Source organism: Equus przewalskii, chromosome 7, assembly GCF_037783145.1.
Source record: "Equus przewalskii isolate Varuska chromosome 7, EquPr2, whole genome shotgun sequence".
Lineage (NCBI taxonomy): Eukaryota > Metazoa > Chordata > Mammalia > Perissodactyla > Equidae > Equus > Equus przewalskii.
Genome location: NC_091837.1, coordinates 25,898,243 through 25,915,008, shown reverse-complemented (window position 1 = coordinate 25,915,008; position 16,766 = coordinate 25,898,243). Strand labels below are relative to the sequence as shown.

General features: G+C 54.3%; 1 protein-coding gene across 3 annotated transcripts in view; it reads right to left on the bottom strand.

The window, feature by feature from the left end:
- Window positions 1-16,766, bottom strand: part of AACS (acetoacetyl-CoA synthetase) — a 59,812-nt gene that overhangs the window by 37,456 nt on the left and 5,590 nt on the right. For all 3 annotated transcript variants that reach the window (XM_070627286.1, XM_070627289.1, XM_070627288.1), the window contains exons 2-5: window positions 14,787-14,890; window positions 13,481-13,601; window positions 6,843-6,956; window positions 2,445-2,542 (exon numbers count right to left, since the gene is read on the bottom strand). In XM_070627286.1, the coding sequence (XP_070483387.1) occupies window positions 2,445-2,542; window positions 6,843-6,956; window positions 13,481-13,601; window positions 14,787-14,890 (437 nt within the window). The remainder of the gene's footprint in view (window positions 1-2,444; window positions 2,543-6,842; window positions 6,957-13,480; window positions 13,602-14,786; window positions 14,891-16,766) is intronic.

Below are 16,766 nucleotides of genomic sequence, written 5' to 3'. Positions count from 1 at the left end.
TTAGCTGGGAAGAAAATTTTTGCCAAAAAAAGCCCCAACATGTCCCGAGTGCTTATTAAGTGCCAGGCACCTTTCTGGCTGCAACAGCAGGCACTCACGCTCACGACCAGCCCTGGGAGAGGGCACCATGACCAGCTCCACCTCCTGGATGAGGCTCGGCCAGGCTCAGTGACTGCCCAGGGCTTCGCAGCCAGCCAGTGGCAGAGCGGGAGCTGCAGGCTGGTGCTCCCAACCACAGCACTGCCCCGACTAAGACGAGACCACCCCACAGAACGGGGAACCACAGGGCTGCAGAAGAGGACCAGGTGCCAAGCACCCCGGTGGACGATCGGGGCGGAGAGAGGCGGGTGCAACCAGCCCAGCACGCGCCTGCAGAGCACCTCTCCTCAGGGCATCACAGGGAGGAGGTTCCGCAGCGGGGCGGAGCGGAGAGGCCCCCAGGAGATGGCACCAGAGCAAAGCCAGGGCAGGGAGAGCTGGCCTGGGAAGGGGAAGGGCTGCATGGCAGCCTGAGGCCAGGGGGAGCGGCACGGAGCCAGATTCAGGGAGCCCAGGAAGGCAGCGGAGACTTCCACGTGAAACCCAGCATTCTCCGGGCAGACTATCCCACACGCAAGGTGCAACAAATTCAAGGTGAAAGGACCCAGCCTGCCGGTGACCCGGGGCTCAGATGTCACAAAGGTGACCCTCAGTCACGGTGAGAGCAAAGATGACAAGCGTTTCAGAATCAGAGGTCTGGCCCTGGCACCGTGGAAAGACTCAAAGGTCCCGTGACACGGTTAAGTTTCCAGGCTGGTCAAGACCTCTGGGCATCTGGGCCTTTCTGGTCCTGGAGACAGCTGCTCTGCCGAGAAGTGCTTTCACGTTGCAACAAAACAAACACACCTGCAACCGTGCGTCTGCCCTGGATACGGCACCTAGCAACCAATCAAGCACTGAAGCCATGGCCGGGGCCGAGTCATGTGGACAGCTACCAGGCAGGAGGGACGGCTGTCCTAGTTATGCACACGCCCACACACACCCACGCACAGGGACCTGAAACGCTTTGTGAGGTGAGGACCACAGGCTGCGGGCCGGGCTCCCAGACGTGTGGAGACCAGAGGCTGGACCCCACAGCATCTCTGAAAAAGCCACCACTCAAAGGTCCACAGTGATACAAAGTGAAAATGGCAAATGGCACAGGACCTGAGGTCTGGGTGAGGCTGGTGGGGTGGGGACCCCTAGAGCCAGGCACTCCTCTCACCTGGCGATGCCCCCCACTCCGAGCCCAAAGGCACTGGGACCCAAGCTGAGGGCGGGAGGAGTGGAGCGGGGGCACACCGTGAGCAGAGAGGCAGGGCAGGGAGCACGCAGGCAAAGGGGCCGTGACCGTGGGGAGAAATGCATCCCCGGCATCCTCGGGGACAGACGGTGTCCCCCCGCCTCCTTGAACAGCCGGCCACAGACAGCACACAGCACAGCAGAGAGGGGCCTGTGCCACCAGCCCGGCCAGGCGAGGAGGGCACGGGGCACCTGTGGGCGGGTGAGTCCCCGACACCTGTAAACTGCATGGCAGTAACCCCACATGCATGCGCCACAGTAACAATCCCACACGCGTGTGCCACAGTAACAACCCCACACGCGTGTGCCACGGCACTAGAACTTACTTCAGAGTCCGTAACGACACGGCCCCATTGTAATGAAACCACACAATTAAAAGCAGGATTCGCAGGAGAAGGGCAGTTTCCCCTTTATAATAGGAATTTTCAGGGATTTGCAACAGGAAACATGATTCAAAGTAGGAAAGACATTCTGCTTCATCGCAGATTTCAGACGGGTGCCCTTTTGACAAGAGTGACCATGTGACCAAAATGGGTGCACCCTGGCCCCTGGTCCCCTCGGGCCCACAGGGAGAAAGAGCCCCGTCCCCTCCTGCATCGAGGGCAAAGCACAGATTCCAAGTGAGAGATGAGAAGCAGCAGGGCGGGCGCAAGGCTGCGGGGCCGGGTGTGAGCAAATCCGAGAACTGCCTGCTGAGGATAAACGTCGAGAGGACCTCCTGTGTCACGAAGTCACAGGACAGGTGACCAGCCAGTCTCTCCGACACTGCCTGCCACCATGACACACGCTCATGTAGCCCACGCACACGGCCGGGCAGGAGGAAGACCAGGAAGGAGGGAGGCTCGTGTGCTTTGAGATTTAAAAAGATTCGGCTCCCTCTGGCTCCTCCTCCCGTTATCCTCACGTCACAGGCCGGGGGACGGGGACAGCGTGACATCACTTCCTCCAGGCTTGCTGGCCCGGCCGCACAGCCCCACTGGGAATCCCACCCCCCACACCCCTCCCCACAAGACGCCAGGCGGCAGTGCCCTCCCTGCTGAAACCACACAGGACGCCCCCTGTGCGGCTGCACACACAGGGCACTCTCAGGCAGCGGCGCTCCCCCAGCAAGGACCCCAACTCACGTTCACACCGAAGTCCGGGGACGTGGAGCTCCAGATGGCGCCGATGCTCGCTGCAGCCAGCATGGCCTCCACAGCGTGCGCGCTGTTGGGTAAGTAACCTGTGGAAGGGGCACAGGGGCAAAGCCTTGGGTTCAGAGCACCCTGGATGCAGTGGACTCCCAAAAGAGACAGCCGAGAGCCAGGCCAGGCATCGGGGGAGAGGGGGCTGGCTTTGAACTGCCCAAGAAGGGCGGCCAACCTCACCCTTTCCCTCCCCACCCACCCCAGCTCCCTCAACGTCTCTCATTCGGATGACCTGTGCCTACCATCAGCCTGTCCACTTCCTATGGCCACCGTCACCCCCTCCAACCCATTCTCCGCGCTCTAACCAGCGACCCCTGCAGTCCTGCATGATGCTGCCCCAACCGCTTCTCCCTCTGCTCCGCCTCCCTCTGGGCTCGGCCACAGCAGCTTTCTTTCAGTTCTTCAGTTGTTCTAACCTCCTCCTGCCCCAGGGCCTTTTGCACAATCTGCTCTCCCTGAACACTTTTTCCACACACCAGCCTTCCCTATTCAGTGCAGACTCATCCTTCAGCTCTTAACACAAGTGAAACTTTCTCAGAGAAGCCTTCTCCACGGCCACCCAATGAACCCAGGGCCCCTGGCCAGTTCCCCACAAAGTAGCAAACTTTCTCCCTCACAGAACTTGCCATAAATGCAAGTGAAGCATCACCTGTGTAATGAGCTATTTACTACCTGGTTCTCACGTGAGGGCAGGGATTCCGCCTGTCTTGTTTTTGATTTACCAAACGCCTTTCACCATGCCCTGCATATCGCTGCCCTCAGATACAGGCCTGCTGGCTGGCTGGCAGATGAATGGATGAATGGATAGATGGACAGATGGATGTTTGGATGGAAGGACGGAAGGATGGAAGTTTAGATGGAGGGAAGGAAGGAGAGTTGGTGGGGATATGGGGAAACGAAGACGATGAGCAGGACAGTCTTGAGCCTGACAGAAGCCTGTGAGGAAGAGGGCAGGGCACAGGCCCTCCGTCCAGCAGGAGGCTGGGCTTTGACGACAACAGAGGTGACACACAGTCCCAGTCACTGTGGTCAAACCAGTGTCCAAGCCGAGACACACGAGGAGGGCGGCTCAGGGGGCACCCGGCTGATTCTAAAGAGTCGAGGGCACCGAAGCCCAATGTTCCCCAGGGACAGCCCAGCCGCGAGGTCCCGCCCGCCCGGCCTCCCTCTCTCCTCCTCTCAGGACACATGCTTCCAAAGGAGTTTGTAAAAAAGGGAAACTGGAGGGAAGAAGAAAACTGGAGGGTAGAAGAAGCTTCTGAATTCCTTTTCTAAGACCTGAAACGGGCACAGATTAAAATGGGCCAAGAGGAATCCAGGGAAAGTGGGGTTTCCACTACAGCAATGCCTGCTCTGATCACCGGCCCCGCACTGGCCGCCACTCGTCCCACAGCTGCCCGATACGCCTGCCGTGTGCCAGGCGCTCTGCAGACAGGGAGGCAGCAATGGACAGAAGGCCGAGCCCGGCCCTCCAGTACGAGAGGACAGACAGACGCTCACACAGAGCTTACATCACAGCAGCCAGAGAACGGAGGACAGAGGAAGTGGAGAGAGGGGGCCTGCAGACACTGCTGGGGGTGCAAACTGGTGCAGCCGCTATGGAAAACATGGAGACTGCTCAAAAAACTAAGAGTAGAACTACCACACGATCCGGCTAACCCACTGCTGGGTTAGAACATGAAAACATGAGTGCATAAAGATCTACGCGCCCCTATGTCCACTGCAGCATTATTCACAAGAGCCAAGACTGGGAAGCAACCCAAGTGCCCACGAATGGACAAATGGATAAAGAAGATGTGGTGTATACACACAACGGAAGACTACTCAGCCATGAAAAAAGACAAAACTGTGCCATTTGCAACAACATGGATGGACCTTGAGACTATTATGCTGGGCGAAATGAGTCAGATGCAGAAAGTTAAATACCATACGATCCTACTCATATGTGGAAGACAAACAAACACACAGATAAGGGGAACAGATAGGTGGTTACCAGAGGGAAAGGGGGCAGGGGTGGGCAAAAGGGGTAAAGGGCACATGTATAGTGAGGATAGAAACTAGACTAGGTGGAGAGCATGATGCGGCCTACACAGAAGCTGAGACACAGCAATGTACACCTGAAACTTACACAATGGTATACGCCAATGTGACTTCAGTAAAATAATTTTTTAAAAAATGAGAAAACAAAACTAGTGAGGTGATCAAACAGATTATGGAGAAACCAGGGAGGAGGATGGGAGCGGGGGGTGGGCGAGGAGGAGGGGGCACCGGGGGGAGGAGGGGCAAGCCTGCGAGGGGAGCATCAGCGCACAGGCTCTGGGTGGGCTCAGGCAGCGGGTTCTCAGCAGGAGCCCTGAGGACCCCTGTGGCTCCCAGCTGGGGTCGGGCAGGAAGCAGGGACACCAGTCAGTTGTCTAGTGTCCCAGCCTGAGCCCGGAACCCTCCCCCGGGATCTGGTGTCCCTCCACGGACTTGCATCCTGGGGCTTGCCCTGCGTTGCAGGTGTGAAGGGCTGCTCAGCCAGCCCTCTCTGCACAAGCCCACGGCCTGAGGCAGCCCTGGGACCCCCGTGGCCGGGAGGGACAAGGCCTCACAGACACACGCCAACCACTGCTCCCACCATCCCAGCCAGACCTCGCAGCTGCCCCCAGCCCTCAGCAGCAGCACAGCTCAGCACGTCCAAATGCAGCTTGACCCAGGGGCCACCAGCTGACAAACGGACGGACAAACGCGGTCCATCCACGCAATGGAGCGTCACAGGCCGTAAAAAGGAGGGAACACTGACACACAACAACTGAACACATTTAAACATCGTGAAAGAAGCCGCCACAAAAGGCCACACATTGCAAGATTCCATTTACAGGAAAGGTCCAGAGCAGACAAATCTATAGTGGGCCTGGGGGCTGGGAGAGGGAAGGATGAGGAGTGATGACTAAAATACTAGTGTTCAGAAGATAGACTAGCCAGCCAGGCCAGCTCTCTCAGCTGCCTCATTTTTATTTTTTATTTATTTATTTATTTTTGCTGAGGAAGACTGGCCCTGAGCTAACATCTGTGCCCACCTTCCTCTATTTTCTATGTGGGACGCCTGCCACAGCATGGCTTGACAAGTGGTGAGCTGGCTGGTGCCCAGGATCTGAACCGGCAAATGCCAGTCAGCCGAAGCAGAGCGGTGAACTTAACCATATGCAACCAGGCCAGCCCCATCAGCCACTCCATTTACAGATGAAGAAACTCGAGGTCCCGGGAGGTGAAATTCCTTGTCGGAACCCACACACCCAGTCAGTGGCAGCGCCAGACACTGAAATGAGGTCTCCTGACCCCAGGGAGCCTGTGCCCTCAGACACCATAAACAAATTCACACCAGGAAGGACCCAGTGGGAGCGACCTGGCCATGAGAAAGCCTGGGTGGTGAGCTGAGAGGCAACGTGGAAGAGAAGCCACCAGCCACGTGCCAGGAAGCCCAGGCTCAGCGGCAGTGGCTTGCAAAATACCATCAGCTATGCTATGTCATGGCACCGAATAATTACAGTCCATTTGTTTAACAAATTTGTGACCAAGTGTTCTGGCTATGAAATTTCATGCCTTGCTATAAAGTAACACTTTCCACTTAGGATTTTCAAAGGCTAATTCCACATGTGAATTTTCACTTAACAACTTTACGTATTGAAATTGTCCGTATTGTTTAACTCAACACCCATTTTAAATGAAACCCTTTTCTAATAAAAAAAAGTTAATTGGTTGGTTTTCTTTTACCCTTGGGGCCTCAGTTTCTCACTCAGGAAACTTGAGGGGAGGGCCGGGTGGCCTTCAATGCTCTTCTCGGCTCTAACCCCGGGGTCTGTGACAAGAGGAAATCAGCCAGGAGCCTCTCCATTAACAAAACTCCCTCTGCAGGGGTTTTGGAGTCCGTCTACACCCGTGTCAGCACCAACGACGAAAATCGCTGCCCTGAGAAACTCCCGGGAGGGCGACCGCTGGGGGCGGAGGGACCACGTCCAGAAAGTGCAGCAGGCAGCTCTCCCGGCTCAGATGGGGCAGCGCTTTCCTGAAGCATCTGACCAACGCCCCCGCTAGTGTTTAAGGATCAAGCGTCATAAACAATGCCCGTCTGTAAACACCGGTGCCCCGGGCAGGAGGAAGAGCTCGCCCGCGAGGCCCTGAGCCGGGAGGGGGGCGCACGCGCTCTCCCCGGCTGCGCCTCCTTGTCTAGTTTTCGGCCCCGTGCGCAGCCAAGGTCCCCCGAGGCCCTAAGTTACAGGACACGGCTCCACTTACTCAGAAGTCGCCCCACCTTCCAAGCCCCCTCCCCAAACCGCGAGCAGGAGTACTCACCGACGACCCGGTCTCCTTTCCTCACCCCCATTTTCCGCATGGCTGCCGCGTACAAGGCCACCTGCTGCTGCAGCTCTTGGAAAGTCACCTTCACGATGTCCTCTCTGCCCTCCCCTGGAAGAGGAAAAGGACACATCGCACGTGGTTCATCCTGAGAAGAAGGGTTCCGAGTCTCGGACGCGGATGAAAACTCACACCTGTGAAAGGCGGGTTAGAAACGCGCCCAGAATGGCAGACAGATGCGGGGCGCAAACCAGGCCGCAGGCTGACAGCCTTACAGAAGAGGAGGGTGCGAGAGGGAGCTCGCAAACGCCATCCACAGGCTGTTCCACTCTGGGAATGCTTTTATTAAGTGAAGAATCCTTTGATTTGGGTTGCGGTGTTTTCTTAACTTCATTTTGAAATAATTATAGATTCCCAGGAAGTCGCAAAGATGGTACAGAGAGGTCCCAAGTACCCTCAGCCCAGTTTCCACCCCCTCAGTGGCTCCATCTTGCCTAACTCAGGTACAATGTTTTTTGTTTTTTCCAGGAAGATCAGCCCTGAGCAAACATCTGCTGCCAATCCTCCTCTTTTTGCCGAGGAAGACTGGCCCTGAGCTAACATCCGTGCCCATCTTCTTCTACTTTATATGTGGGACGCCTACCACAGCATGGCTTGACAAGCGGTGCCATGTCCGCACTCGGGATCCGAACCAGCGAACTACAGGCCACTGAAGCAGAACGTGCGCACTTAACCGCTGCGCCACCGGGCCGGCCCCTCGGGTACAACGTTAAAGCCAGGGAACTGGCCTCAATACAATGTGTGTGTGTGGTTCTCCCTCATTTCACAGCATTTCCTGTCACCACCACAATCAGGAGCCAGGACATCTCCACCACCACGACGATCTCCCTCCTGCTACTCTTTCTAGTCACTCCCCAGCCGTCACCCAACCCCCGCACCACTAACACATTCTCCACCTCCATAACCTCACTTCAGGGATGTCACAGAAATGGAATTCTGCAGCAGGTGGCCCTCTGAGACTGGCTTTTTCCCTCAGTGCAGCGCCCGTAGCTTCATCCAGGCGGGGGCACCATCGAGTACCTCATCCTTGCATTGCTGAGCGCTGTTCCGCCCTTGGTTTGGTTTTCTAACATTTTTTTTTTTCAGATTATAAAGGTAATAATGCAAGCTCACCAGAGAAAACTTTGACATTGCAAAAAAACACATACGAGTAAGAAACGAAAATGATCAACCTCACTAGCTATGGAAGAAATGCACGTTAAAACTAATTTTCACCTAACAGATTGGTAAGATGGAAAAGACGGTGTGGTCGCCAGCCTCCGTGATGCCCCCATGACCCCTGCCCCTGGCATTCACGTTCTCGTGTGGATCCCCCCACAGTGAAGGGGCCTGACCAGGGAAGCAACAGGATACTGTGGAAATGACAGGGACTTCCGACCCTTGGTCACAAAAGACACTGCAGCTTCCACCTGGCTCACTGGGGGAACCAGAGGCCACATGTGAGGACACTCAAGCGCCCATGAAAAAGCCCACTTGGTGAAACCCTGGGGCCTCCTGCCAACAGCCACAGGAGTGCACCATCTTAGACGTGGACCCGCCAGACCCAGTCAAGCCTTCAGATGACTTTAGCTTCCACCAGCATCCTCTCTGCAGCTTCATGAGAGACGCCCAAGCCACAGCTGCCCAGCTAAGTGGCTTCCGTGTGTGTGACCCACAGAAACGGTGAGACGGTGAGTGTTCATGGCTGCAAGCCCCGGCTCTGTAGCTGGTTACACGGTGACAGAGAACTAAGACCCCACGGTACAAAGGTGGGGAAAAAGTATTTGAACGCACTTGCCAGAGGAGAGGTATCAATCCTCTGACCATGACCTGTGACGCAGATATTTCATTCCTGATTGCTAACTGCTTTTCAATTTCACAACAGGAAGTATCTCTTTTCCAAAGGGAATAAACATCCTGACTTCCCTCTGGTGTACAGCTGGCTTTTCCGACTTGCTTAAAGGTGTACGTGCTGCCCACGGTTCTTCTCTCACCCCGCTGGGTAGGTAGCCTTTTAATGACCTCTCCCATGTTCTCACCCAGCGAATTTTCTAACCTATAAAAATACCCAGTAACCTGAAACCCACTGTTCAAAGACAAAATGTGCTACACAGGCGGGTGTGCGAACAACTTAAACACCAAGGGCGCTAACGCCTACTGGGTTTGCCCCACTCACGGGAGCGTGGAGGCAACCGGGCACACCTTGGCGGGCACCACGTGACCTCACCCGGGATCCTGGGTAGGATGATGAGCTGCTGAAAATCCTGAGTGAGCACAGAGCAGAGCTCCAGGAGCCCCACACGCGGCTGGCGAGGAAGGGACAAATCGGAAAAACACACAGAAGACAAAACAATTATTTTAAAGTCCCTAAGCCAATAATCAGTCAATCGAGGCCCCTGCTGAAGACAGATATTCAATCTGTAAACTAGATGTGGTCCCTGGTTTGAGGGCACTATTCCCACTGCAAATACGAGGACGGGGGAGCTCACTGAAAGAAGGGCTCCAACATTTGAGAGGGAGGGCGTGGCGGGGGCGGGGAGGAGAGGGGACGAGGAGGGAGAAGACGAAACGGACACAGCAGACCCGGCATTACAACCACACCCCCCACCCCATGCCCGAGACAGCGCTGGGCGAAGGGAAAACGGGGCTGCGTCCAGCCAGTGCACGTCTACGAGCGAGGGAGAGGCCGCAGGGCCAGTTCAGTGCCAGCCCGGCCACCCGCAGGACCGGCTGTTTGCCACCGTTGCTGTCAGTGCCCGAGAGTCGACTGCGACTCCTGGTGACCCCGTGCGCAGCAGAGCAGAGCCCTGCCCGGTCGTTCTGCGCCATCCCCTCCCCTTCCAGCGCCGCACCAGACAGTGCTCCGCTGCTGCTCACAGGGTGTCCATGGCCAATTTTACCAGTGGTTTTACCACTAGCAATCAGGAATATTACTGGTTTTTCCGTTTGTTTTCTTTTGCTTTTTAAAGACAACTCAGTTGACCGTTCCCACTTTCCAGCAGGAGAAACCGGGACCTCTCCTGCAGTGCCTACGACACCACGCACAAGCACACACCTTCAAAGGGGCCAGGAAACGAGACAAACAGCAGACCAGCACGCGAGCTCCTCAGGGAACAGAGATGCCAAGCTGGCTGGGGTCCAGAGAGGTTTCCAAAGGCGTCACAGTGCCTGGGGCAGGACAGCCCTTTAAGAGTCTGTTACGGATAAACAAAACGCGGGCTATCCACGCAGCGGAGGACCACTCAGCCATAGAAAGGAAGGGAGCATGGCACCTGCTACACTGTGGACGCGCCTTGACAACAGCACAGACACAAAGGCCACAGAGTGTAGGATCCACTGATAAGAAGTGTCCAGAGCAGGCAAATCCACAGAGACGGAAAGCAGACCGGGGTGGGCAGAGGCTGGGGCGGGGATGGGGAGTGACTGCTGCCGGGTATGGGGTTTCCTTTTGGGGTGACAGATGTTCTGGAACTAGATAGAAATGGTGGTTGCACAACCTTGTGAATATGCTAAAAATGACCAAATTGCACTCTTTAAAAGGGTGGATTTTACGTTCATGAATTGTATCCCAATCAAAGAAAGGGAGGTCTCCTCACCCCGTTGGTTCTCCCCTCCAGAGACTTCCTGCCCGTCTCCACACGGTCCCGCCCGTGACCAGCGTCCCCCTGGGGTGTGCCTCACTGTCCACGACACATCACTGGGACACTGGCGTAAGCCCCGTCCTGCTACACTGACAGAATTTAAAGAAACCCTGGAGCAACGTGCTCAGTCACCTCTTTGCATAAGGCCAGGACTCACTCTAATGGCAGTGCTTGAAGTGCGGTGCAGCCTGAGGACACCCCCACGAGCCCCAGAACCTCATGTCGGAGCCATCCCTGCCACGGGCCAGAGAAACGGTCTTTGGGGACCCAGAGATGGAGCCAAGCGACCTCCTAAGTTCGACGCTCTGCTTTCCCAGGATGCGCTGTCTTCCCATTCTCCACGCAGCAGCCAGGGCGGCCGCGGGATGACACGGCTCCCTCCATTAACATCCTCTGAGGACAGCCACTGCCTTGCACACAGTCCCAAACTCCCGGCACAGCACTCGAGGCCGCACATGGCCCGGCCCCTCCAGCCTGGCCTCCTGCCCTTCTCCTAGCCATGGGGCCTCACTGTCCCCACATAGCCAGGCTCGCTCGGCTCAGGGCGCTCCGTCTGGCTGCTCCCTCCGCCTGGAATGGCCTCCCCCACCTCTGCAGGACTACCTCCTCTTACTCAAGTTCTGCCTACATCTTGCCTCCTCCAACGGGCCTCCCCAGCAGCCCGTCTAGACGAGCTCACAGCCCGCCCGGTCCTCTCCCTCCCATTACGGTGCTTCAGCTGTTCTTCTGAGCGCTTGGAGCCATCTGGAACTTTATAGCATGTGTTTTCCTATTTATTGTTTCCCCCACTAGGTCAGCCCCAAGAGAGCAGGGCCCTCGTCCGTCCTGATCAAGGCTGTGCTCCCAGCACCTCATGCCACAGGAGGCCGTGGACACAGACCTGAGGAACAAGGGATCGATGGAGGGGTGTGGAAACGCCTCCAAAAGGAGCAGGGAGAACGCGGTACTGGCGTCACCTCCCGAGGCCACTGGTCCACTCAGCCTAAACCAGGTCAGGGCTGAGAGCCGAGGAAGACAGCAAAACAATACTCAACAGGCAAACACGACACAAGGACGAGGCTCTGCCATCCTCCCCAGCACGCACGTCAGAAGCAACTGTGGGCTTTAAAAACACACACAAGCCTGGGTCCCACCCCCAGGAGGCAAGCTCTCACACGGGAACTGACAGCCATGATTTTAAAAGCTGCACAGGGATTTCGGTGTATAACCTCGGCTGAGAACTATGCACATGTGCTCTGTGCCAAGGACTGCTGTAAGACAGATAGATAGATATCTGTTCCTTGAATCCCTACAATAATCCTGAGATAGATACTATCATCCTCTCCAGTTTGCAGAGGCAGAAACAGACCCAGAGAGGTTAAGTAACTTGCCCAAGGTCACACAGCTACTGAGTGTGGAACAGGGACTCAAACTCTCAAATCCTCTCTCAGACCTCATTTACTCCTGGTTCAGGCACCACGTGGACAAGCACAATTATCTCACGTCCCACACCACTTCTACGAAAAACAGCAACTGTGGTGAAGACCAGGGCTGCTGGAGCCGAGGACACTGGCACTGCAAGGAGAGAGCAGGCAGCCGGGCAGGGGAACACTATAGAAACTGGGCACAGGACGGCAGAGAGCACAGCAACCCGGGTCCTTTTTTAAAGGAGGGGGCAAACCATCCGACACAGCTCTACAGCCCACGAGAGCATCCGACTCGGCAGCGTCCACACGCTGGAAGCCTGAGTCGGGCACCCAAGCCCGCTTCCGCGCAGCATAACGGAACCTGCTGTGTCTCACAGGGGCCCACACAGCTCTACCCTCAAGGAAGCAGCACCGGCAACAGGAAAATTCACCTACGTGCAACACCTCAAAACCTCTCAATGCCGGATAAATCCAATGTTACTTTTTACAAAAACCTAATTTAATTAGGGGGCTCAGCCACAGCATCTCCCTGTTAAGAAAACTCCTAGTGCGTTTAAACTATTTTATACCAGCTCCTCTGGAGCCTGCTGAGGACGTAAGCTGGAATATTCTTTAAACTTTCTTTTAAAAGGAGAAGCCCACGGGAGGGGAGTCCAGCTGTGATTCCAGCATGAGCTTTCCCAGGGACTCCGGGCCAGTTACTCCACATCTGTCTCGATTTCTCCATAAAACGTGATCACGCGACTGTCCCCTCCCCCCACCAGTGGTAACACAAAGTCAACAGACACCTTCATGACATTGGAAAGGCAGCAAGAGCAGCTGTTATGGAACCGTGTGGAGCTTCCTCAGAAACTTAAAGAACCACCAGAGGATCCAGCGATCCCACTTCCAGGTATTTATCCAAAATAGTTCAAAGCAGGACATTGAACAGATATCTGCACACCACGTTCATCACAGCATCGTTCACAACAGCCAAGAGGTGGAAGCAACCCCAGTGTCCAGTGGTGGATGAGCAGATCAACAGAATGTGGTCTCTCCATGCGATGGAATATTACGCAGCCTTAAAAAAGAAGGAAAGCCTGTCACCTGCTACAACATGGATGAACCCTGAGGACATTATGCTGGGTGGAAGAGGCCAGTCACAAGAAGACAAACACTGTGTGATTCCACGCATATGAAGCATCTGAAGTGGTCACAGTTACACAAACAGAAGGTAGAAGGTGGTTACCAAGGGCTGGGGGAGAAGGGGAATTAGCATCTAGTGGACACAGGGCTTAGTGTTGCGAGATGAGAAAGTTCTCGAGACCTGTTGCACAACAATGTGAACATACCTAACACTACAGACCTGCACACTTAAAAATGGTTAAGATGGTAAATTTAATGTTATGTGTTTTTTACCACAATTTAAAAAAGAAAGATGCCAAGATATTGTTTGAAAATCACCGAGTGCAGTTTCTGAATGCTTCGGAGCCTCCCCAAGCCGGTGGCCTGCGTGTAAGTGGCCTCTGGATACTGAGAGAGGAAAACCCAAGTAGTCATCAGGACTCACTTGCAACATAAAGGGCGACTCTGTCGTTCTCTCTGTGCCGCAGAAGGTTCTCCGCATAGTTCAGACGGCTGCCCTTGAACCACTCGGGCACATCCGCAATGCCTTTTGATGTGTCCACCACCTGCAGAGAACGACAGCACACCAGGACACACACAGGAGATCGAGGTCGTGAATGAAGGACAGCGACTCCGCTCCCAGTAAGCCAGCTAACTCACCGGCTCAGAGCATCTTTAATCGTTTCATAGACTCAGTCTGAACTGGCCTAAAGGCTTGAAACTAAAAATGGAAACGAACGCCCTGTGGTCAACAACACGGTACTGGGTACTGGGAAGCTGCTGAAAGTGGATCTTAAGCATGTGCACCACGAGAAAAAGAGTTAACTACGTGCGTGATGCATGTGATAATTCCCCAGTGTACATACATCAAATCACCACCTTGTACACTTGAAATATATACAATCATATCTGTCAATTATTCCACAGTAAAGTTAAAAAAAAGAAACCAATCCTAAAGGGAAACACCATCCCTGCTAGTTTACTCTTTTTACTCTTTCAACAAATCTTGATCAAGCACCTACTTATGAGAGATGCTGGCGACAGAAAGTGAATAAGACAGATGTGGTGCCTGCCCACTGGCCAGGCTCTGCCCGGACACGCAGAAACCAGGAGCTCAAGCTACAGGGCCCACCAGCGCACACAACAACCTTCCAGGAGTGTGACCCCTCACCTCCTTCCTCAGGGTGGGGACCTTGGTTTTCTTCTTCAAGTGCCTACAGACGAACCTTTCAGAATGGTTCACTCCATAATCAAGCCAAAAACACAGTAAATTACATTCTGAATAACAGGACTCTCTTTCCCCAGATATTGACTGGTTGATAGCATAAGGAGCTGAAAGAAATCTCTAAAATGCCAGGTTAAAAAAAAAATGAAACTACTGATAGTTTAAAAAATAGCAATGTGAGTATATGTAACATTGCTGACGTGCGCACCTTAAAATGGTTAAGATGGTAAATTTCATGCTATGAGTGTCCTACCGTGATTTAAAAAATATAAAACAGTGCCCTACTATCTAGGGTCACTCAAGGTCCCCGCACGGGGCCTAGGGTCCACACCCATCAGAGGGCCCAGAGATTGCAGAGTCTTCATGGGGTTCACGACCCCAACACAATTTTCTGCCAACTCTCTAGGGCAATGGCTTTTTCCCACTGATGTGAGGTTTTAAAAGATATGATTCCGTATTCCCCAAAATTAAGAATTCCTTTTGAAACAGAACCACAAAAAGACAACGCCTAAGCATCTCTACTTACCTCGTCATACATGCGCGAGAAGACAATTCCACTGAATTTCCAGAACTCTGCCCAGAAGTCCGAATATGACTCGACCGACCAATGGTATAAGTCATCGTAATTTTCTAAAAATAAAATAAAACGGCACATAGCTCAGATAAAACTTAGAAGGAAAGTCTTGGCAGTTCAGTAATAAAAGGGACACACCAAAGGAAGCATGGGCAGATCTGAGCGGTTCAGAGGCATCCACTGAGCAATGGTCTTGGCAGTGGGGCGGGGAATCTGAATTCCCACTGAAGCAGACACAGCGCTGCTCGGCCCCAAAACGACAAGAGCAGTGAGGCAGCGACTCCACATCTCCACCGGCACACCGAAGAACACGGACTCTGGAGCCACATGGCCTCGGTTCAAATCCTGGCTTGGCCATTTATTAGCTGTGTGACCTCAGGCAAGCTACTTAAGCGTGCTGTGTCTCAGTCTCCCCAGCTGTAAAATGAAGCTGACTGACCACACCCCCTCCATGGGGCTCTTGTGAGGATTTAAACGGGCACGTGAATAAAACGCTTAGAACAGGGCCTCGGGCATAATCAGAACCACAGTAAGAGTTTGCTATTATTATACCATATAAGCTCAGGGAACCTACATTCAACACATTTGTAAACCCAGAAGTTCAAAACTAGAAGCTTGTTGGGGCCGGCCCGGTGGCGCAGCGGTTAAGTGCGCACGTCCCACTTCTCGGTGGCCCAGGGTTCATTGGTTCGGATCCCAGGTGCAGACACGGCACCGCTTGGCAAGCCATGCTGTGGTAGGCGTCCCACGTATAAAGTAGAGGAAGATGAGCATGGATGTTAGCCCAGGGCCAGTCTTCCTCAGCAAAAAGAGGAGGATTAGCAGCAGATGTTAGCTAATCGTCCTCAAAAAAAAAAAACTAGAAGCTTGTTGATGACCTCCCATGCCAGTACAATGTTGTGAGGGGTTTTCTGGATTCTTTACTTCAATTTTTGAGTAAGCAATACATTCACATGGTTCAAAATCACAGAAGTGTACAAGGTTATACAGTAAAACCTCTCCCTCTCTTACCCCCACAACCATCTAACTTTTCTTGCCCAGAAGTAACCCAGGTAAAGAGATTTATTTGTGTCTTTCCAGAGATTTTTCTGTGTGAGTAGATATATCCCTCTCTCTCCCACTTTCACACTAACGAAAGCGTGCTCTTCAAGCAGGTTCAAATCCTGGGAGCTCGGGAAAGGCCTGGCCCCTCTTTGGACCTTTTTAATCCCGATGTATTGTCAGTAGGATATACATTCATAGGCTGGTACTCCAGAGATATGAGTACAGCAGGAGGATGACCAACAGGGTGTCAGGCAAAGAACACCATGGCACAATTCAACGGCTGAGCTCGATTCTCTCCCTGTGCTCGCTGTTCCCAGCCCTGAGGGGTACGGAGACGAAGAGACACCACCATCTCTGCCCTGGAGCAGTGTCTTCTCGCTGGGGCGTCCGATAGTTGTCCTCAGCATGCTGGACCCCGCATCCACAAGAGGAGAGTGATCACCGGGAGCCAGGCAGCAAGGTGGGCCGCAGGCAGAGGGGCTGGCCCCTGCAGCAAGGGCAGGGTTAGGACGCGGGAGGAAGCCAAGAGCCCAGGAGAGGAGAGCTGGAGCGAGCGGGTCTGGGGCAGGGATGCAGAAGGATCAACCAGAAGAAGCGAGAGAGTCGGCCCAAAGGTCGCACAGCCTTGATCAGGAGACACCCGGGGGCTTAAGGGGTCCGGGCTCGAGAAAGGGAACGTGCTTCACAGCAATGAAGCGGGCACCTCCTCCAAGCCCCACAGCCCCACCCCATCTACTCAAGCCGGGGGCCAGAGACCAGGTCAAGCATGCAGGGAAAACAGCCAGGGACACTGCGTCTGGAAAGCTGGGACCAGCGCTGACTCTAGAGATAGTGCTTGAGGACCTCAGGCAAGCCACTTTGCCTCCCTGGGACTCAGTTTCCCTTGTG